Raw genomic sequence first — 22,669 nt, forward strand, 5'->3', positions numbered from 1 at the left:
AATGCTTTACGTGTACGGCTACGCGTATCAACCAAGTGCGCCACAACTGTCGACAATTCTCAAAAGTGTCACACCTAAAGCGGGCAAGCCAGCGGGCAAGCCAGCGAGCGGCCAGCTAGCTACCATGTAGTAGTGGAATCGTCAGGAAGCTAACGCGGCAATCTAAACTTGTCGCACATCCGAAACATACAAAGACGTCGCTCGTCAAGCAAATTAAATCATGTCGGACAAAAAGTACGCAAGCACTGAACCTCAACTCTATGCGGCACTTCTTGGCCCACCCGAACAAAAGATGTTGCCCCTAAAATCCAAACACTTTAGTTCATCCTTTCAAGGCAGCAAAACCCGCGGCTCGCAACATTTGGAAGAAACCTGCCCGTGAAATTGGAGTTTCCCTCCAAATTTGACGAGCTTTGCCAAGTATTTAGGGACCGCTATTCTCCCGAGCCTCAACAAATGTACGCCAACCTCGCAAGAGCCAACGCCAACGTACATGTCATTCAATTTCACCTTGATTTTAATCGCCTTCATTGGGAACAGCTACCTACTCAAATTGTCAATCATTTGATGTTGGTGGCATTATTTCATCTTCGAAGCTTTTGGCTAATCTGTTGATGGTGACATGGAGGGGCAAAATAATAGGGACACCTCCAGCAATGCAGTGCAATGCGTTTCAAAGCAGCTGGCTGGCATTTGTTGAGCAGTGATTTGTACTCAATCACGTCTCATTACATTGCTCAGCTCTGTCTAATGTTGTCCGAGTAAGAGTGTTTCAGTGGCTTGAAAACAAACCATTGCTAGGTTCATTCAATTCCGCAAAACATTTTCATTTAAAAACGAAGAAGAAAGGAAGAAAATGCCAAGGGGATAGGGGGAATCAATAGTGGCGCATATTACCTTGAGCCCGTGCGCAGAAGCACGTCGCCGAGAGCAGAACCCAACAGAAGACCAACACCTTCCCGATCCGTCCAGTCACTGCCATGCTCTGGCACCGCTGTTGCTGTCTCACCTCCAGTGCCGCCGACGCCGTCGAGCCCCCGGCGCACTTTTCTCCGCGTCGCCTCGCAGGAAACATGTTGCTCCGGTCGCACGCACTCCCAGGAAGCGAGAAAGAGAGACAATTGTGTGTCCTGGACAATGCTGCTGCTGCTGCTGCTGCTGCTGCTGCTGCTGCTGCTGCTGCTGCTGCTGCTGCTGCTGCTGCTGCTGCTGCTGCTGCTGCTGCTGCTGCTGCTGCTGCTGCCGACGCTGCCGACGCTGCTGCCGCTGTCGACGCTGCCGCTTCTGCCGACGCTGCCGCCGCTGCCGACGTTCTTGTGCGTCAGACTGGTTGATGAGGGAGAGACCGGGCTGGCGCGCACGCGCAAGGTAGGAGAAGAAGCCCAATTTAAATTTTTTATGCGCTCTTGAACGTCACGTACGGACAGCAGCCACTTAAAAATAAAAAGGATGTTTACAGCAGTGATTCCCAACCACTGTGCTGAGAAAAATGATCCACATTCACTTAATATGTCCACATAAGCATTGAGTACCGACAAATAATGTATCTGTTCACCTCCCTGAACCAGCGACGTACAGCTCTTCCTCTCGATGGCATAAGGTAGGATAGATAAGAAACCTGCGTGTCTATTATTTTTCAGAGCGGTGGGGGGCGGGGGGGTCTGAATGTAAAATCCCCAAGGTTGTTATCCGTCACAAATATGTGCTTGTTTATCTAACTATGTCGGCGTGATATCGTGACGGGCAGCATCAATGGGAAGGTACAATAAAAATGAAGGAATGGGGTCGAAATACAAAAAGTCCTGCCTAGCTACAAAAACAGATATGCTCAAACGTCATTGAATAAAGTACATAAGCAGACAAGTATATTCACATATTAAATCAATAAAAGAAACATCTATCCATCCATCCATTTTCTGAACCGCTTAGCCCCCACGGGGGTCGCGGTTGTGCTGGAGCCTATCCCAGCCGTCATCGGGCAGTAGGCGGGGGACACCCTGAACCGGTTGCCAGCCATTCGCAGGGCACACAGAGACAAACAACCATTCGCACTCACACCTAGGGACAATTTGGAGTCTTCAATCGGCCTACCAAGCATGTCTTTGGGATGTGGCATATAATAGCAATAACCATATAATTATACCTACACATCAAATCAATAAAGAGACATAACTAGACATTTTTGATAGGGGGTAATGACAAAGGTTTTTATAACTTTATGATCCGATACGTATTTCTGAGCACTTTGAAATAACAAATGTTTTTTGATATATTGCCTGAATAGCTTAATGACCCTTAAGGAACTGTTTAATGCATGCCTGATGATTTTCTAAATCACGGACACTGCCAAAGTCGTCTAAAAATGTTCAGTACTTGATTGTATCTTATGTTTTGACTAATGCTAGACGCCAGTTTTCTATCCATCCATCCATCCATCTTCTTCCGCTTATCCGGGGTCGGGTCGCGGGGGCAGCAGCTTTAGGAGGGACTCCCAGACTTCCCTCTCCCCAGCCACTTCATCCAGCTCATCCCGGGGGATCCCAAGGCGTTCCCAGGCCAGCTGAGAGACATAGTCTCTCCAGCGCGTCCTGGGTCGTCCCCGGGGTCTCCTACCGGTGGGACATGCCCGGAACACCTCCCCAGGGAGGCGTCCAGGAGGCATCCTGATAAGATGCCCGAGCCACCTCATCTGGCTCCTCTCAACGTGGAGGAGTAGCGACTCTACTCCGAGTCTCTCCCGGATGACCGAGCTTCTCACCCTATCTCTAAGGGAGAGCCCGGACATCCTGCGGAGAAAACTCATTTCGGCCGCTTGTATCCGAGATCTCGTTCTCTCGGTCACAACCCATAGCTCGTGACCATAGGTGAGGGTAGGAGCGTAAATCGACCGGTAAACTGAGAGCTTTGCCTTTTGGCTCAGCTCTCTCTTCACCACAACGGACCGGTACAGGGTCCGCATTACTGCCGACGCTGCACCGATCCGCCTGTCGATCTCACGCTCCATCCTCCCCTCACTCGTGAACAAGACTCCAAGATACTTGAACTCCTCCACTTGGGGCAGGATCTCATCCCCGATCCGGAGAGGGCATTCCACCCTTTTCCGATCGAGGACCATGGACTCGGATTTGGAGGTGCTGACCCTCATCCCGACCGCTTCACACTCGGCTGCGAATCGTTCCAGCGAGAGCTGGAGATCACAGCCTGAAGAAGCCAACAGCACCACGTCATCTGCAAAAAGCAGAGACGCGATGCTGAGGTCCCCAAACCGGACCCCCTCAACGCCTCGGCTGCGCCTAGAAATTCTGTCCATAAAAATTATGAACAGAATCGGTGACAAAGGGCAGCCTTGGCGGAGTCCAACCCTCACTGGGAACGAATCCGTCTTACTGCCGGAAATGCGGACCAGACTCTGGCATCGGTGATACAGGGACCGAACCGCCCTTATCAGTTGGCTCGGCACCCCGTACTCCCGAAGCACCCTCCACAGAACCTCCCGAGGGACACGGTCGAACGCCTTCTCCAAGTCCACAAAACACATGTGGACTGGTTGGGCGAACTCCCATGCACCCTCGAGGATCCTGCCGAGGGTGTAGAGCTGGTCCACTGTTCCACGGCCAGGACGAAAGCCACACTGCTCCTCCTGAATCCGAGGTTCGACCTCCCGACGGACCCTCCTCTCCAGCACCCCTGAATAGACCTTACCAGGGAGGCTGAGGAGTGTGATTCCCCTGTAATTGGAACACACCCTCCGGTCCCCCTTCTTAAAGAGGGGAACCACCACCCCAGTCTGCCAATCCAGAGGCACTGTCCCCGATGTCCACGCAACGTTGTAGAGGCGTGTCAGCCATGACAGCCCCACAACATCCAGAGCCTTTAAGAACTCCGGGCGGATCTCATCCACCCCCGGGGCCTTGCCACCGAGGAGTTTTTGACTACCTCAGTGACTTCGGCCCCAGAGATTGGAGAATCCGCCTCAGAGTCTCCAGGCCCTGCTTCCTCAATGGAAGGCGTGTAGGTGGAATTGAGGAGGTCTTCGAAGTATTCTCCCCACCGACTCACGACGTCCCGAGTCGAGGTCAGCAGCACGCCATCCCCACTGTAAACAGTGTTGACGTTGCACTGCTTCCCCCTCCTGAGACGCCGGATGGTGGACCAGAATTTCAAATTCTGGCCAGTTTTCTATTACTACTGAATGTTCTGGACAGAGGGAAATATTTTGCCTAACAAAGAAAAGATATGGTTGGAAGCATGATTAAACTAAGAATATGATGACGTAAGCAAGTACATGGAGGAATTCACTGGGGAGCCAAGGGGGCGCTAGTCTGAAAAAGTTTGGGAACCACTGATTTTAGAATCTAAATCACAGACACTGCTCAAGGTCTCAAAGAATGTTCTGTACTTGATTAGATCTTATGTTTTGATTAATGCTTGATGTGATGTCGTATTTTGCCTAATGCTGTCACGTCTCGTCACCGGGTGCTTTATTATGTCTAGGTTACTATGGTTTCTGTTCGCGTCGCCCCTCCCCTCCAGTGTTGCCTCACAATCAGTGTAATCACAGTCACCTGCCTCTTGTTACCTGTAGTGTATTTAACTCCTTGTCTGCCCTGCACTCCCTGTCGGATCATTGATGACCTTTGTATCTCGTCTCGGCTGTCGTCGTCGGTCTTGTCTTTTGTTCAGTTATACTCGTCCCTAGTCGAGCTTCTTGTAGTCTGTCTTTTGAGTTCTCCAATAAACCCTGGTCCAAGCTGCATTTGGTCGCCCAGCCCCAATTCCTTCATGACAAATGCTAGACGCCAGACTTGGATTACTATTGAATGTTCTGGACAGAAGCAACATATTTCGACTAACAATGAAAAGATATGGTTGGAAGCATGATTAAACTAAGAATGTGACAAAGTTAGCAAATACATGGAGTGTCAAAAGAACAAACAAATGCATGGTAAGTGGTGAGTAAGAACTTTGCATGGTCAGGGAACATTAACGAATTGATGATGTCACACACAAAACTTCACGTAAGTCCGTACAAAATGACAAAAGTGGAAGGATGATGAATGGACGAGGTGTGACAGTGTATGTGCAAGAATAGAGGAAAATGTTTGCAGGAAGGTCACTTGGAGATAAAACCAGCAGAGGTGTGGAGGGAGAACGCCAGGATGAAGACAGCCAAGAACCCGGCCAAAGGTGATCGCCAAGGCCGAAAGACGGGAAAGAGAACAACAGCCCCCACCAAGTCATAATAAGCACCCAACCCCACGGAACCAGCTCTCACCGAACCAGCACCCACTCCCATGGAATCAAACTCTCCTGCGAACTTGCTCCACCCTAAAGACTCATCACCCATCAAACTTGGTCCACACCGGCATGTGCAACTGAATATAAGCTGACCAAAGAACCTTGAACGTTGCCTTTTTTGAATGGAGACTTTCTGCTCTTGAGCATGGTCGCACGAAAGGCCCAGCACTGTATTGTACTTTCCTGCAAACAGCTTTCTTAACAAGAATTGTGATTGAACTCAACCAACCTGTGTAAGTCTAATTTTGTTTCAGTGTCTTAGTCTTTTCCTAAAACTGAAAAAGAAAACGAACACGCAGTGAGTAAATTGGATAACAGATGATAGGCTCTGGCTTTTGCCGTAAGGCGCGGATAGTGCGCTTCCCAAATTGTGGTCCAAATCCAACAATGTCAACATTGTGCAAAGAGTGCTTTGATGTCAAACTTAACAGAACAATAACTCACCCTTGGCTGGGGGGCTGTGCAAGTGTTTTCAGCGGTAAACTTTTGTATATCCCACCGCTCACCCTCCGCGGGTCGCATGACAGACAACCATTTGTGAAATTGTGTTCTCTCCACACTCCTATTAATACGCAAAGCCGATCAATATAACACAGCTGCTTTAGTACTTGGACCCATTCCTTATGTGTCTAGAAAGTTGATCATGTCATAAATGCATGTTGCCCTGGTGCGAGGTTGGCATGAAGCCTTGGAACGCGACCATATCAAGTTGGTTCCGAGGAGCCAGTTAACATGGGTTAACATGGGTATACAGGACTGTCTCAGAAATTTTGAATATTGTGATAAAGTTCTTTATTTTCTGTAATGCAATTAAAAAAGCAAAAATGTCATACATTCTGGATTCATTACAAATCAACTGAAATTTGCAAGCCTTTTATTATTTTAATATTGCTGATTATGGCATACAGCTTAAGAAAACTCAAATATCCTATCTCAAAATATTAGAATATCATGAAAAAGTATAGTAGTAGGGTATTCAACTAATCACTTGAATCGTCTAATTAACTCGGAACACCTGCAAGGGTTTCCCGAGCCTTGAAAAACACTCAGCTTGGTTCAGTAAACTAAATCACAAGCATGGGGAAGACTGCTGATCTGACTGCTGTCCAGAGGACCATCATCGACACCCTCCATCAGGAGTGTAAAACACAAAGAGAAATTTTGCAGAGTGCATTAATGGACATTTTCAAATGTTTGATTTTGTTTTGCTGTTATAAATCTTTTTTTTTTAACTTGGTCTGAGGAAATATTCTAATATTTTGAGATTGGATTTTTCATTTTTCTTAAACTGTAAGCCATAATCAGCTATATTAAAATAATAAAAGGCTTGCAATATTTCAGTTGACTTGTAATTAATCCAGAATGTATGACATTTTTGTTTTTTTGATTGCATTACAAAAAATAAAGAACTTTATCACAATATTCTAATTTTCTGAGACAGTCCTGTACACAAGCCATCACAACGCGTACCCTCGCCGGGTAATTTAGCTTCGGCTATATTTAAGATTATCCGTTGCACTGATGTGTGTCACGACTGCACAGCGGTTAGGGCAGTGTCAAGTGGGCTGCCCTTTATTTCTTTGCGTCACTAGTTCAAATCCCGCTTATGACTTTTCTTTTTTGGTTTTATTAGTGTTTGCTGTTTCTTGCAGCCAGTCGGAAATACAAACGAGCCGTTTCGTTCAGCGTTTTTATTGAGAATTTGAACAGGTTTGCAATCAGGCAAGTTCCAAGTCACTTGTGACGAATCTGCAGTCGCGAAACACAAGACTGCGCAACTCGCTTTACCATAACAGTCGTAATTCGAGAGGGGAGCAAGATAACATGGGAGCAACTTGACATGTAACACTGGCGCACAAAGTGATGCGATTTTAATCATGCAACTTGATGGAGACTTTTATTTCTTGGAACCTCCAGAGAGCGAGCGAGCGGGCGGGAGGCAGGTATTATCATTATTATTATTAGTATTTTAATAAACATTTATGTTATAACTTGTCTGGTGTTTTATTCCTTGTTTTTATATTCGCCAATCAAAACATAAAAATCAGAAATTTGGTTAACTGCTTTATATGACAATATGTATATGTGTTTTACGTTGTTATATGAGTTGGTGTCCCCCAAAATTACAAATGTCGGCATAACGTTTTTTTTCAACTTCCCGTTCACGACCGGATTCGAGAGACTGTTGCCAACGGATCAGTGTGTAGGTGTTGTATTATAGAAAGAAGTGTGTTAATTAACCGAGCCAATTATTATTATATATAATAATTTGGAGGGGGGGGGGGGGTATTGATTGATGTGTATGGGTTGTTTCCACTGGATGTTGTAAGAAGAAAAAAAAAAGGCCGGATCAGTGTGTGTGTGTGTGGGTGGGGTGGGGGTCATTGAACGATTCGTTTGAGCGAATCTTTTGAGTGAACTGATTCTAAAGATTCAGTACACCTAAAAGAACTGAAATGCACATCACAATGTCACATGACAAAAGGATCCTTTTTCCTCCGGCTTGAGTACCTCTTCCGGAAGAGGAGAAAAAAAAGTCTGCACCGTGATGTCGTATTCTTCGACCAGTTCATCGATTCACCGACGGTGTTGTGCTCGATTTGGTTCCCCCGTGAGATTTTGTTCCCCCTGCCGCGGGAGCGCGCACAGCTTGTTTGGAAAGCGAAAAACCGATGCCGTACGGCGTCCGCCGGCGTCAGCACTATGTTGTTTTCAATAAAAACATGAAGAATTCACGTTTGCGTCAGTCAATTTTAATTTTTATAAAGGATTATTCTCATTTGATGTCTTTAAATTCATCCGCGTTCTGCCATTGAAGCGGGGTGCATTCAAAGACCAGTCGTACAGACGGAACACTCACTCACTTCACCAAAAAGCAACGATATAATTACGTGAGCTCTTTGCATAAACCTCGATACAAAGAAACTCCTCCTTTTGGGTACCGTTACATGCTACAAGGAGTATATATTACAAAGGAGACTTTATTCTTAATTGTAATCATCATTCATCCATCCATTTTATTACTTAGGTATTTTCAAAGCAAATTAATATTGTTGCATTTATTAATTTGCTTTAAAATGACAGCGCAATATAATTAAAAGCTGACACTCTAGCAATGTCAAACGTGTTCATTTAAGAAAAAGCCACACACGTTTTGTGATCAAATCTTTCATAACGACAATGAGTGAATTGATTTGAATGAATAATTGAGAAGACATTTCAGTTCTGAAGGCTCCTTTTGTCCCAAGCAAAGTGAAAGGTGGTGGGATAAAAATTGTAACAGGAACGCTATATTAAATGTCAAGCCGTGAATATTTGTGCCCCCCTCCCATTTTGAGAACGGTGAGTCCTAGACTTTTTTTTTTCTGTCTTCCTGGGGGTCTGCTCAGGTAGTGTGGCAAATTTGAACAGGTTCCCTCATTCCTAGCCCAAGTTACAGGGGGGGAACATATCCTCACGGGGCACCCGTGAGGATATGTTCCCCCCCCCCTTATTTTGAGAACGGTGAGTCCTAGACTCCAGCTGTTTTTTTTTCTGTCTTCCTGGGGGTCTGCTCAGGTAGTGTGGCAAATTTGAACAGGTTCCCTCATTCCTAGCCCAAGTTACAGGGGGGGAACATATCCTCACGGGTGCCCCGTGAGAATATGTTCCCCCCCCTTATTTTGAGAACGGTGAGTCCTCGACTCCAACTGTTTTTTTTCTGTCTTCCTGGGGGTCTGCTTAGGTAGTGTGGCAAATCTGAACAGGTTCCCTCATTCCTAGCCCAAGTTACAGGGGGGGAACATATCCTCACGGGTGCCCCGTGAGGATATGTTCCCCCCCTTATTTTGAGAACGGTGAGTCCGAGACTCCAACTGTTTTTTTCTGATGATTTGTGCAGTGATACTGTTATTAATGCACTTTATCAACGTCTTTGGCCTTATTTTGGTCAAACAACGTTGTTTCGTTATCATATAACATACATCAAAAATAATGACTTTAAACTTTATTAAAAAACATTATTATCTATTTGTTTATTTATTTATTTAACATCCAATATTGTAAAGTTATCAGTGCACAAATCATTTATTTACATTTACACCGTTTTAAATGGGGGGGAACATATTCTCACAGGGCACCCGTGAGGATATGTTTCCCTCCCTGTAACTTGGGCTACAGACTCAAGGTCTGTCTGTATTAGTACTGTTTATTGAATTATATCTTGCAAAATTATCAATGAAGTTAAGAAGTTGAATATCTTAATATTGTTGTCGGGCCAATTAGTGGCCCAACAACGTTATTAAGACATTATAACTGGCATAACTCAATTGGCATTAATTTTGTTCTTTACACATTTTATTGAAATTATTGACAGACGTGCACTGATAACTTTACAATATTGGATGTTAAATAAATAAATAAACAAATAGATAATAATGTTTTTTAATAAAGTTTAAAGTCATTCTTTTTGATGTATGTTATATGATAACGAAACAAAGTTGTTTGACCAAAATAAGGCCAAAGACATTGATAAAGTGCATTAATAACAGTATCACTGCACAAATCATCAGAAAAAAACAGTTGGAGTCTCGGACTCACCGTTCTCAAAATGAGGGGGGGCGGGGACATATCCTCACCGGGCACCCGTGAGGATATGTTCCCCCCCTGTAACTTGGGCTAGGAATGAGGGAACCTGTTCAAATTTGCCACACTACCTGAGCAGACCCCCAGGAAGACAGAAAAAAAAAACAGTTGGAGTCTAGGACTCACCGTTCTCAAAATAAGGGGGGGGAACATATCCTCACGGGTGCCCCGTGAGGATATGTTCCCCCCCTGTAACTTGGGCTAGGAATGAGGGAACCTGTTCAAATTTGCCACACTACCTGAGCAGACCCCCAGGAAGACAGGAAAAAAAACAGCTGGAGTCTAGGACTCACCGTTCTCAAAATAAGGGGGGGGAACATATCCTCACGGGTGCCCCGTGAGGATATGTTCCCCCCCTGTAACTTGGGCTAGGAATGAGGGAACCTGTTCAAATTTGCCACACTACCTGAGCAGACCCCCAGGAAGACAGAAAAAAAACAGCTGGAGTTTAGGACTCACCCTTCTCAAAATAAGGGGGGGAACATATCCTCACGGGCCACCCGTGAGGATATGTTCCCCCCCTGTAACTTGGGCTAGGAATGATGGAACCTGTTCAAATTTGCCACACTACCTGAGCAGACCCCCAGGAAGACAGAAAAAAAAACAGCTGGAGTCTAGGACTCACCGTTCTCAAAATAAGGGGGGGGAACATATCCTCACGGGCCACCCATGAGGATATGTTCCCCCCCTGTAACTTGGGCTAGGAATGAGGGAACCTGTTCAGATTTGCCACACTACCTGAGCAGACCCCCAGGAAGACAGAAAAAAAACAGCTGGAGTCTAGGACTCACCGTTCTCAAAATGGGAGGGGGGCACAAATATTCACGGCTTGACATTTAATATAGCGTTCCTGTTACAATTTTTATCCCACCACCTTTCACTTTGCTTGGGACAAAAGGAGCCTTCAGAACTGAAATGTCTTCTCAATTATTCATTCAAATCAATTCACTCAAATCATTGTCGTTATGAAAGATTTGATCACAAAACGTGTGTGGCTTTTTCTTAAATGAACACGTTTGACATTGCTAGAGTGTCAGCTTTTAATTATATTGCGCTGTCATTTTAAAGCAAATTAATAAATGCAACAATATTAATTTGCTTTGAAAATACCTGAGTAATAAAATGGATGGATGAATGATGATTACAATTAAGAATAAAGTCTCCTTTGTAATATATACTCCTTGTAGCATGTAACGGTACCCAAAAGGAGGAGTTTCTTTGTATCGAGGTTTATGCAAAGAGCTCACGTAATTATATCGTTGCTTTTTGGTGAAGTGAGTGAGTGTTCCGTCTGTACGACTGGTCTTTGAATGCACCCCGCTTCAATGGCAGAACGCGGATGAATTTAAAGACATCAAATGAGAATAATCCTTTATAAAAATTAAAATTGACTGACGCAAACGTGAATTCTTCATGTTTTTATTGAAAACAACATAGTGCTGACGCCGGCGGACGCCGTACGGCATCGGTTTTTCGCTTTCCAAACAAGCTGTGCGCGCTCCCGCGGCAGGGGGAACAAAATCTCACGGGGGAACCAAATCGAGCACAACAGGTTGACCAAATCGAGCACAACAACTGTTCCCGCTGTCCTCTCGCTGGTTTCATCCGTGCTGGGCTAATCAAGGGGTCGCTCAGACGCCCAATCGCACCTCGGTGCGCCTGCCCCGTCGTCCACAAGAGGTCAGACACGAACAGCACAAGTCGTCCATTCACGAGGGGCGCTGAATGCATGAGCTCGAGCCAAAACGCTCACGAATGAATAAAAACGATGTGCATAGATGGCGGAAGTGGATAGCTCTGCGTGTTGGGGTTGAGTATGTAGCTTGGGCTCGGGAATGGGATGGGAGGCGTGACGTAGGTGGGCCTGGGTGAGCGCCACGCCTTCCCTGTTAAGGCGGCCAAGTTGACGCGGTCACTCAAGTCCCGTGCCTCGGATCCGAGCACGGAAAGCCGCAGCGTGGAAGCAACCGTGGCCACCACTCGCCTTTGATACGTACCCTCCTACTCGTGGAATCCCGCAACTTTGCCTCTTGCCCCCGCCCTCAGCCGTGGATCATCGTGGGGGCTTGGCTGTGCACCTTCGCCTGCCGCCGCCGCAGGGATGGCCACCGCCAGTCTCAACTATGTGGCTCCATGGTGGATCTACTGGCTGCACAATTTGCCTCACTTTGACTTGTCGCTCAAGCCTGTGGACAGCACCTTTAGACCCGAGCAGGAGGACTACCAGCAGGTCTGTACCATCAGGCACTCACATCGCTTAAAGTCGGGAAATTTTGGGAGCGCAAAATAAGGCTCTCGTATTGTTTGACTTCTTTTTATTTGTCTATGGTCCACTTTGAAAAAGCATTTTTTGACCTGACCTGGAAAGTGTAGTGATAAGCCAGCAAGTAGGATTTCGCTGAGCTCCACCGAAGGCGCTCCCAAGAGAAGTGTCCCCAGCCAAGAGAAAATGAAGCAGTAGCGCAGCGGCATCAAAAAGACTCTCCGAAAAGAAAAAGCACAATGTGCCCGTTTGTGGCTGTGTTGAATCAACACGAGCGCTAACTACAGCATCAATGTGTCAATATTGGACGGCTGACCGCACAGGGACGTTCGCTACCCCTAGTTTTCTTAGGGACTGACAACACTCAATTCTTTAATATTGGGTGGTACCATTCGTACTTTTGATACATAATTTTTCTACTAAACGAGTGACGGGTCATTTTAAAGACAGATCTTTTGCTTATGTTCAGGGATGAGAATTTTCCGCGGATCCGCGGATTTCCGTGTTTTTTTCCGTCTAGAGTATTTTCGTGAATCATGTAAATCCATTGAAAAAATTATTTTTTTATAGATGGGGGGAGCGGCCGGCTCGCTGGCCGGGCAACGTGAGCCTCGGTGACTCGCGGGCATACCCCCGCCCGCCGCGACAGCGTATTCCCCCCCCCCCCGCAACTTTTCCGTGCTTTTTCACATTTGCCATTCTCATCCCTGTATGACTGACTAAAGGCGAAAGAGTCACGCTGCATCATCCATCCATCCATCCATCCATCCATCCATCCATCCATCCATCCATCCATCCATCCATCCATCCATCCATCCATCCATCCATCCATCCATCCATCCATCCATCCATCCATCCATCCATCCATCCATCCATCCATCCATCCATCCATCCATCCATCCATTATCTGTACTGCTTGTCCCCACGGGGATTGCGGGCATGCTGGAATCTATACCAGCCGTCAACGGGTAATTGGAAATAAAAGCCATGCACTCAACATATGTTGGTGCCCAAAAACATGTACGCATGCACTACGGATATGGCACCTTAAAGAGAGGAATGACACTCTGTATCAGTTCTTGTCCATCCCGAGTTCTTAACATAACGTCGAGTCCAAAATATTGCATGCAGAATGACATGCGGCCACGTAGTGAGCCTCGGCTGGCGGCCAAAGCGAGCAAGCTCATCAACGAAGCCTTGTCAGGAGATGTTTGTGTCTTTTTGCCTCCCTGTGCACTGGTTTGGTCTCCATCCCCCGGGCTCACGCTCCGTAATCACAAGACCGAATGAAAGCCAATCTGTCACATGACGCCAGCCTCCCGCGCCGTGCCGTGCTCGCCTTCCCTTTTGGCTATGCTCGCCTTGTCGACCTGCCGCCATTGACAACAAAACCTGCATTTTCTCACCCTCGTTGCCTTTCCAGAAACAAACAAACAAACAAACAAACAAACAAACAAACAAACAAACAAACAAACAAGCAAACATCTGTCACGCCTTTGTTGAGCAAATATCTGTCTTTCTTCTTCTGCCTCTCTCTCATTCTGCTAGTCTGTGGCGGTCCTGGCCTGTGTAGGAGCGGTGGGCCTCAGTCTGAGCCTGGTGCTTTTGGTTCTCTTCTTGGTCTGCTCGCGTATCTGCCGCAGGGGCGCGCAAGAAGACGTCAAAAGGCCCGAGAGGACCCGCTGCGCGACGTGGTCGGCCGTCGTCACCGCTCTCATCGTATGGTCAGTCGCACCCGTGGAGGAATGGAGGAGAGCGATACCCGAGCCAATTCAAAGAATCACGCTTAGCCTCGCTGCGACAACCATTTCTGTCGGTCTGCATGTGCGTGGCTGCAGTCTCGCATGCCGGGGCAGCTGGCGCCCGCTTCAACTTGTGACGCTAAGTGTCGGTCACTAATGCACTTAGCCCATTTGACGATTCCAGGGAGAGTGCGTAGACACAAGTCCCGTTGTGATGCTAAGTGAGTGAGCGTGATGCCGTTGAAGGCGGCGTTTGTTACGCACGTTGCATCTGTGCCAGGCGCTCTGCTTTGTTTTTCCCTTCGCTAATGCCTTTATATTGGCCGCAAACGCCCACATATGACATTCAATTAAATGACGGAATGACGAATTAAATGTTCTGCAGAGGCTTTGATCGCGACATGCCGATGGAACTCGGCCACTCTCAGAGATCCGTGTGGACCACTCGGAGCTGACAATTGCGATAGCTAACAAAAATAAGGTAGGCGAGTGGCTTCTGACAGCAGCTAGAGCGGGTTTGGGTCGCAATCTCAACCGGGGTCAAGTAGTGTCGCCGGGAACAATAAGATTAGCGGCCAGTGACCCAGGAGCTCGTAAATCCCGCCCACAGCGTTGTCAGTCGGTCGGTCACCGTAGTTGACGCATATTGAGACGCCCATTCATCCAATAACTGATTGCCAGGACCCAATTTGCCCTTCCGGTTGAGCGCGTGTCTCTGAAAGATGACCCACCTTCATCTTTCCTCTCTCGCCGGTGGTCAGTGGCATTTCTTTCCAGAGGACGATTTGTAGTTTGCAGACGCCGTCGCAAGGCCTTTGTGAGGCGTCTGGTGGCATGACGGATGGCAAACTATTTCCATTTATATCCTATTCATGACTATCACGTCACATTGTCGTCGCGAGCGCCCGTGTTTCCGTTTCGGGCAAACCTCATGGCGACGAGTGCAGTTCCCAGCACGGAAAAGGAACAGTCTCGTGCCTCTGTGTTTTCTCCCCATTTGCTGAGCGCATCAATGCTCGAGGTATCGCGGTAAGCTGTTGTCACCGAAGGTGCAAGCGGATGGAGAAGTGCTGCCGCTCTTTTGATGCTGTGCCTGCCCCTTCGCATTCGCAGTTGTGCTGTGGCAGTGGGTTTCTATGGAAACAGCGAGACCAACGATGGCGTGCACCGGTTCACCTATTCCATCTCCAACGCCAATCGGACTTTGGGTGCCATCGACAGCCTGGTAAGAAATGATTTCCTCGCTCTTGTTATCTCCAATGGCCTAGCGTCGTTTCGAACTAATCGAGTACACGTGGAGGAGGAGCCTGTCAGTTTGGAGATGGTATCAACAATCGTTGTCCTCTTGGACTTGTTCCATGTATTAAGTAGCGACCGTTCAGTATGTGTGTGTGATTTAACGATTTAACCAGGCAATGAATATGTCTAAAGTGTGAAACAAAAATTGGTCTTTTCTGAAATGGCTCTCTTCAAGTCTTTTAATGCAGCTTTTAGGTGGCAGTGCAACACAAGCTCCTCATTTGTGAGCTATCTAAACAGAAAACGGCATTCAGCGCACCCCGTGGTGGCGCCTCCTCGCGGGAGGCCGCTTTTTGCCTAATAGGGATGCTCGCTGCGTGCGTGTCGGGCCTGACCTGCATTCGCAAAGTGAGTCTATGGGGAGGGGGGAGGGAAGGAGGCGCTTGGATTGATTAAGCCTTTTCTTTGTACTGTGCGACGGGGCGAGATAGCATGAGTGTGTGCGTATCATTTGCAGAACATCGGCAGGAGTGCTTTCAATATTGGCCGCTATCTGTTTGCAAGCTCATCTCTCACCCTCTTTCTTTCTCACGCCCTTGGCTCTCCAAAGCTCGAATGTAATCAAGTGGAAGCCTCGAGGGGAGCGTTTATCTTCTTTGTGGCTCCGGCGTGGGGTCTCAGCCGTGAGCACCAGACGCGGAGGGGTCTCGTAGATAAGCAAAACAACGTCTGTTCAGTGGAGCTTTCGACCAAAGAGAACACGACAGAGTCACTGCTGCATGTGCACGTGTTTGTATGAGTACAAGACAAGAGTGAGTCTTTCGTAATGATCCGATCCTAAGTGGTGCTTCCCGGCCTGGCAGCCCACGTAGCGATCGCTGCGGACGAACGCTACTCCGACCTTTTGAGAAGCGCCATCATTCCACGGGGGCTCCAGACCCGTGAAAATCGCTGTCGGGCTTCCCGTGAGGTTTCCCGTCCAAATCATGCCGGCCGCGGCTCGACACACAGGTCAATGGAGACAGGCAAAAGCACTCGGCACATGTCTGCGAGCACATTTTGAGGAATGGGCCAACTGGCATCTCTGCCTCCCCATTTAGTCGGCGGGCTCTCTAGGAAGTGCGCAAACGGGCGTCCAGCGGCACCTGGAGCGTCTGGATGAGATCTTGGCCGCACGGGCCGACTACCTTCAGGCTCTGCACTTCGTGCGGCTGATGGTGAACAACGTCATCCGGGAGCTGAATGCCCTGCCCAACCTTGACAAAGCCAATGTGGGGCTGACGGCCGCCGTGGCCCACGCCGCCTTCGTTGAGTATTACAGGTGCGCACGCCCTTGAGAGCTTGCTTTGCTGTTTTGAACTTTTTGTTCTGTCCCGATTGCTGACTTAATGGTGCTAAAATGAAGTGTCCTTTGTGTTTTGTCTCCGAGCCACTGGAATGCTGCTCCTCTAATTGAGTGCAGTGACTCAAACCGCAAGGGCGGGAAGATGAACAAAAATAAAACAGGAGGCGGCCAAGTATTTTTAATAAAAATGAGGAAAACCTCAAAGTTGGTCAAGCAAAAATGAGTGCAAATAAATTGGAAATTTCATGTCAATGCAGGGAGGATGACTTGCAGAGGTTACAACCTTGCAAAGTGTCTCGTGGTTGATATTTGCATCTAAGTCTTGTCTCAATTAGGCTCACAGGTTATCTTGTAGTTCATCCCGGCTGGCTTTAGGCCAGAGGCGGCCTGGTCGCCGTCAATTGGCAGGGCCCCTTTCCCACAGATGGCCAAGCATGCTCATCATTGACGAGGGCATTTGATGCGCTCTCCCTCCCTCTCATGGCCTCCTCGTCTGGCCGCTAAGTGCCGTCTTCACACAGACGGATTCTAAGCGTCCATATGCGGAGGCCTCGGCATGCGTTCACGTGCTCCCCGGTGACCTTAATGTCCATATTTATGAAGCGGCCGGCGGATGTCCACTCTTTGAAATTGCGAGCAATCGATACTTCTTTTCTTGCTCTGATTAGATTGATGCCAGCAGCAGGCCAGCTGAAAAAAAAGAGTATTAGAGTATTGGAGTGGACTGTCGTGGCGCTCCACAAGTGACCAGCGTTTGCTTTCGTGTCGTCTGCTTCTAGATGGCTGACATACCTGCTCCTGCTGATCCTGGATCTGCTCATCTGTTTGGCCGTCTGTTTGGGGATGACCAAGCAGTCTCGGTGGCTGCTCGTCATGTGAGTTGGAAACCGCTGCTGCTGCTGTTCTTGCGTGCCCTCGCCTTTGCTCTTGCCTTTGGCATAAATTAAATTCAACTCTGATTTAATTCAGAAGGATTTTCTTTTCTTTTCTTCAATTGCTTTTATGATACATTTTCTTACTCTGGCTTGTGGGTCATAGAAGCAGCGCACGTCAAAACAAATTGCAATTGATTGTAGTGTGGTAAAGCCATCAGAGCAGGCGCGCAAAGTAGCTCTCTGGTGGCATTTTTTTGCACAGTGACATAATTTGCTTTTGTTTCGTGGAAAGTGCAACATTTGGGGACGCGCTCAGCATATTTGGCCGAGTGGAGCTTACATATGCATTCACAGGATGCTTAAACAAAAACAGCGTGAATGGGAATAATGAATTGCAGAGCACACGCTCCAGACTTCCTATCACGTTTGGCCAATCCAGCACTGCCCACGCCTTGGGCGCTAACAGACCAGACGCCGCTTCCTTCTCCTCCTCATGGCGCTCGCTAATGCCTATTGATCGGGCCCGAGGCCGGATGAGCATGCAGCTCCCTTCGCTAATAATGAAGTGCTCTCAGACTTCTTTATTGCTGCCTTTTTGAGCAGGTCCGGCCTCATTCGGTGGAGAAGCAAAGGCTGCCGCTGCAAAGGGTCAAAGTGCACCAACTCCAACAAAGATGCCCCATCCGTGTGTGCGTGCCCATGTCTCAGCTGTCTTGTCTTTGTGTGTGAATATTGCTCACCATGCAGGATGATGGCCTTGGTGGTGCTGTCTGTGATCCTGAGCTGGGCCTCACTGGGAGCCAGCTGGGCTACAGCTGTGGTGAGTTGATGCTGGCTTCTTGTTTTTGGGGGGGGGTCTCTTCATCTATTTAGGTTTCTTTCGCTCAATCAGTCACGTCGTAAAGCTGATTATAAACTCAGCAGCCTTTCTGCATTATCATGGTTGTAAACAACACTCCCTGCCCGGCGTTAATTACACCTCGGAAATCTGTCTTTGTTGTGTGCTGCTTTAGTTTTGCAATAAATCCTCCTTGTTTTCAAGCTGAGTGTCATCTCGCACACGTTTGGGCTTAACGTGGTAATGGAGAGTCCGCATTTGGGGCACAGTAAGGGGTACTAAGCGATCCCCACCCTGAATCTCCTGCAGGTATTGTGGAATTGAGGATCATCTGATGGATTAGGCGTCTGGACAGATGCGGCGGACTAAGCCCGGGGTGGTGACCGAACCCAAAACGCAGCACAGACATCCGCTGCCATTCAATGCACATTTTGCTACACATGACAAACAGGAGCCGTGAAATACTTGCCGCACGACATAATATTCATACGCGCCGACCGCTGATTCGAAATTGCAAAGTACAAGGTGTCGATCAAAAGCTGGTGTGCTGACGGGCCTCTCAACACGTGTGTGTTGTGTCGTCACACAGGGCACCGCCGACTTCTGCGTGTCTCCCGACAAGTTTATTGTCAACCGAAGCAAAGAATTCCTCAGTGCGGGTACGTCGGTGAATGATTGAGCGGCGTTCCACTCTGGCACAAAAACAGAGACTGCTGCAACCTTTCTCACATTTTGCCGACATCACAACTGCCCAGTTGCAAAGTGGCAGGAAATGAAAAGTGCTCCAATGACTCTTCATTTTTCCATCTTCATGAAATATGAGCTCAGACTTACACTGTTTCTTCTCCCCTGGTAGATATTGCTCACTATTATTTGTTCTGCAGTCCGAATCTACCCAACCCCTTCCAACAGGTACACACACACACATATACACACACAATTAGTTCAAGCAAGGCGATTCCTCTTTGCCCCCCGTCGATTGCTACCTGCCTTCGCAAGCAACACGAATCATTCCTAGCTCACAGGTTAACGGATAGCGACAGCAACGAGAGCGGCATTCAGATGTGCGCACCTCTTTGAAAGGGAGGCTTGATCAGGACGAGGACAAGCGAAGGAAAGGAGTAGAAATTTGATGAGAATCGCTCCAGAAGTGGAGATGCTCTCGGATGCCCTCCTTTTCTTTTTCACTAGTTTTGCGTTTTCAACACCCATGGCGAATCATTGCAGGCCAGCCATGGCGGATCATTGCAGGCTTTAGCACTCCTGCTCCTCATTTAGGGATTAAGTGCGGCTTGTTAAGGATAATCCGGTCTCCTGACCAACTCCAATGTTTGGGTGGCGTTCCTTTGAAGAATGAATCAAGCGGGCCTTCCTATTGCTTGTCGACAGTGCTTTTTTGCGTCCGCAGTCGCTGACAGTCTGCCAGCGCTCGCTAACCACCATGCAGATCCAGATCCAGGGTTTGCTGCAGTTCTCCATGCCCGCCTTCCCCACCGCCGAGGTACGACGTCGACGAGACCGCTGTGAAGGCTGTTGGAGGGGACAAACAAACACAATGATCCCTTTTGCTCTTATTTGTTTTTTCAAAACCGTTGAGTCGGCCAGCTCGTGTGCTCACTCCTTAACTTACCTTTGACGCAGCGCTCTTTGTTTCACGCAGAGAGACCTGTTAGGCATCCAGCGCCTGTTGAATGCCAGCGAATTCAATCTGCACCAGCTGACAGCCTTGCTTGATTGTCGCGGACTGCACAAGGTGAGCTTTTTGCCTGATGCTGCGCAAATAGTGCTATTTCGATGGACCTCATGAGGCCTGATTTATTTGCTGTGGTCTTCATTAGCACCAAGTGAATTTTATTTATGCCAGATAAAGCCTTCGTTCTCTGAAAGCCCCCTTATCTCACCCTGTGGCTGAAGTCACAGTGTGTGCTTTGAGTAACACATTTCAGATTTCAGCAGCACACACAGATGCGACTTACCTGGCTGTGGCTTTGTGGTGCAGGACTACCTGGACGGCCTAATGGGCGTATGCTACGATGGCGTGGAAGGCCTCCTCTACCTGGCTTTGTTCTCCCTGCTGGCGGCGTGCACGCTCGCTGCCATGCTGTGTGCCATTTGGCGAGTGTGGACGCTAATCGGCAGCAGGTCAGCGTCACCGGGTGATGAGCGACCCCCCCCACACAGACACACACACACACAGTGTCCGCACTGCTTATCTCTCGTGCGCTTTGCCGCCGCATAGAGACAAAGAATATGACGACATAGACGAGGAGGACCCATTCAACCCTCAAGCGCGCCGCATGTCCTATAACGCCAGGAGGTCCAACATCCACAGCTTCTGCAGCTACACCAGCAGTGCTGGCAGCCAGGCCAGCATCCATCCTCCGCCTCAGGCGGCCGCCGCTGTGCCGCCCGCCCCAGAATACATGTAAACGGAGAATTTTCAAATCAAATTTTTCCTTTGAGAACAATGGAAATGTTGTCACTGGGGATGCCAAATTGGCCATCCGGCGGAATTAAGGTTTTTTTTTGTAACGGACCTAATTGTGAGCTTAGACAAAACAAAACCATTCAAACTTATAGGATAGAAAAACAAATGTAGTCCTGAAGTTAAGCCTTGGGGTACACTGCTTTTAAGGGTGAGTTTGCAACAAACAGGTAGCAAAATTCATATGATCACATAGAACGCACATTTAGCTTCCACCAAATTGCTGCACTAGCAGCGCTAAGCTGGCATTAGTTCTGCGAACAAGGTGACATTAGCCACGGCTGCTATGTTGCTAGCATGACTTATTTTTTATGTCAAGAGGGGGAAGGCCATTTTTTTATTTTGGGGAGGTGCATATTCCACCGTAGTTTCAGCACGTGTGTACAGCAAATAGCAGTAATGCCTTCTTTGTCCAATTGGTAGCTTTGTCCTCGTGTGTGATGGGTTTTCAAAACGCCTGCCAGAGTGAACTGTTATATCCTCAATATCATTTCCCTAGTGTAATGGCTGGCAGCTTTAACAAATACACGGTGACAAAAAGTTTTTTTTTTTTTTTTTTTGTGAAAACGCCCCCTGAAAACGATTGCAGCCCAGCACATTGTTTCATTTTTTTTTATTTCGTTACTACTTCCTTTCCTAATATGTCACCATCTTTCCCACTCGTTGCCTCCTAGGAATCAGTCCATGCTGTTTGGCGGGAGCCCTCGGTACGAGAATGTCCCGTTGATATGCAGAGGATCCCCGCCCCCGTCGGTGCGTTGGCCCTACCCCGCCCTGGTGTCCCAAGTGTGACCCCCCCCCCCCATGTTCACAACATGAAACGAGGATGAAGTGCAGGTGGTGTAAGACTTCCCTCTGGAGGCTCATTTAATGCGTCCAACGTGCAAAAGAACCTCCAAAGGCCGTGACACCAGACTGCATTGTCGCCTCGCTCGTATGTCATCCTAGAAATGTGCTGTTGAGCTATTGAAGATCATAAACGTACTTGACACTCGCCGCTTTGTTTGTTTCTCATCGTCGACTGTGATTGAACTGGTCTTTCTTTCATGTTTGTTTCTAAATGGGCCGATTGTCCTCAACACGCTGCATGCTGGTGTGCCAAGCGCTTGCTCCTTCCTTGCCCAGCCCGCATGCTCCGCCGCTCATAATGAGTACGGAAGTGTGTCCTGCCTGCTGTTGATCACACTTTTTTCAGCTCCCAAATGTCCTGGAAATTTACAACAAATAGTTGGTGACTTTCACGTCTGTGTTCACCTCGCTTTCTATTTGGAACCCTTTCGGTTGAGTCTTCATGCAACTGTTTTGTTCTTTGATGAGCTGAATAACATTGGATTTGCATCACCTTTTGGCTCATTCGTAGCCGCCTTTGTCCAATTGAACTCCACGGGAACAATATTGATGATTCAAGGAACTTTCTTGTATTGCCAGCACACATTCACACGGTGCATGAAATTCAATACTGGAGGTTAGCTCAGTGACATGAAGTGGATGAGAGAAACACAAAATTTCGAGTCCAGTGTCATTTTCATGGTTTCTCCCCACAGTACTCACCCGGTACGAGGACAACTTACCTGTCCACAACCGAAGTCCAGATCCGATGACACTTTGGCCCAGACCTCCAGGTGTAGAAGAACCCCGCCATGACAATTAAGCAGAAATTGTTGCTTTTCTCTAGAGAATGTATCCAAACTGTTTGATGCATTTTTATTGTGTGCAAGTAAACTCATGTTTGCCAACCTTGTGTCATTTATATCATTGTGTTGCATTATGACAATTCATGAATTGATCAAAGGACCAGAAAAATGTGAAGATATTCCAGCGGTTTCCCAAGGATTTGTGCCAAAGGCCGAACCCGCTGTTCCCTATCGCGGACTTACACTACCCAACTGAGAATCTTCCAGACATCTAGGCTAAAATCCGTCTAGAATACGTCTATATATCAAAGTTTTTTTTAGACGTCT

General features: G+C 47.8%; 3 protein-coding genes across 13 annotated transcripts in view; 2 read left to right on the top strand and 1 right to left on the bottom strand.

Annotated features, from left to right (window-relative positions):
* Positions 1–1,583, bottom strand: part of LOC148383237 (protein sidekick-2-like) — a 32,646-nt gene extending 31,063 nt beyond the window's left edge. For 4 of the 6 annotated variants that reach the window (XM_088356575.1, XM_088356578.1, XM_088356577.1 and 1 more), the window contains exon 1: positions 898–1,582. In XM_088356575.1, the coding sequence (XP_088212701.1) occupies positions 898–1,075 (178 nt within the window). In that variant the 5' untranslated portion in view covers positions 1,076–1,582. Of the gene's footprint in view, positions 1–897 lie in introns of all 6 variants that reach the window. The other 2 variants (XR_015853179.1, XM_088356576.1) reach the window with 1 other exon arrangement.
* On the top strand, positions 738–6,595 carry LOC148383239 (uncharacterized). The gene is made up of 2 exons (XM_088356589.1): positions 738–1,368; positions 5,109–6,595. Exons 1-2 carry the CDS (start codon positions 1,138–1,140, stop codon positions 5,241–5,243), a joined length of 366 nt encoding a protein of 121 aa, XP_088212715.1. The 5' UTR covers positions 738–1,137; the 3' UTR covers positions 5,244–6,595.
* A 5,027-nt stretch (positions 6,596–11,622) lies between these two features.
* On the top strand, positions 11,623–22,449 carry LOC148383240 (protein tweety homolog 2-like). 6 transcript variants are annotated; one of them, XR_015853450.1, is made up of 14 exons: positions 11,625–12,151; positions 13,733–13,908; positions 15,040–15,151; positions 16,266–16,486; positions 17,290–17,385; positions 17,989–18,205; positions 18,813–18,882; positions 19,080–19,135; positions 19,632–19,724; positions 19,884–19,976; positions 20,223–20,365; positions 20,463–20,648; positions 21,383–21,642; positions 22,253–22,449. XR_015853450.1 is itself a non-coding variant. In XM_088358306.1 (14 exons), the coding sequence occupies exons 1-13, from the start codon at positions 12,023–12,025 to the stop codon at positions 21,498–21,500; spliced, it is 1,710 nt and encodes a 569-aa protein (XP_088214432.1). In that variant the 5' UTR covers positions 11,625–12,022; the 3' UTR covers positions 21,501–21,545; positions 22,253–22,449. The 6 variants fall into 6 exon arrangements, 5 of the variants coding, with proteins under 5 accessions (XP_088214435.1, XP_088214432.1, XP_088214431.1 ...); XM_088358306.1 differs by having other exon boundaries at positions 21,383–21,545; XM_088358305.1 differs by having other exon boundaries at positions 21,383–21,461.
* Positions 22,450–22,669: the final 220 nt, after the last annotated feature.

Source organism: Syngnathus floridae, chromosome 17, assembly GCF_059516105.1.
Source record: "Syngnathus floridae isolate MCC-2025c chromosome 17, RoL_Sflo_1.0, whole genome shotgun sequence".
Taxonomy (NCBI): domain Eukaryota; kingdom Metazoa; phylum Chordata; class Actinopteri; order Syngnathiformes; family Syngnathidae; genus Syngnathus; species Syngnathus floridae.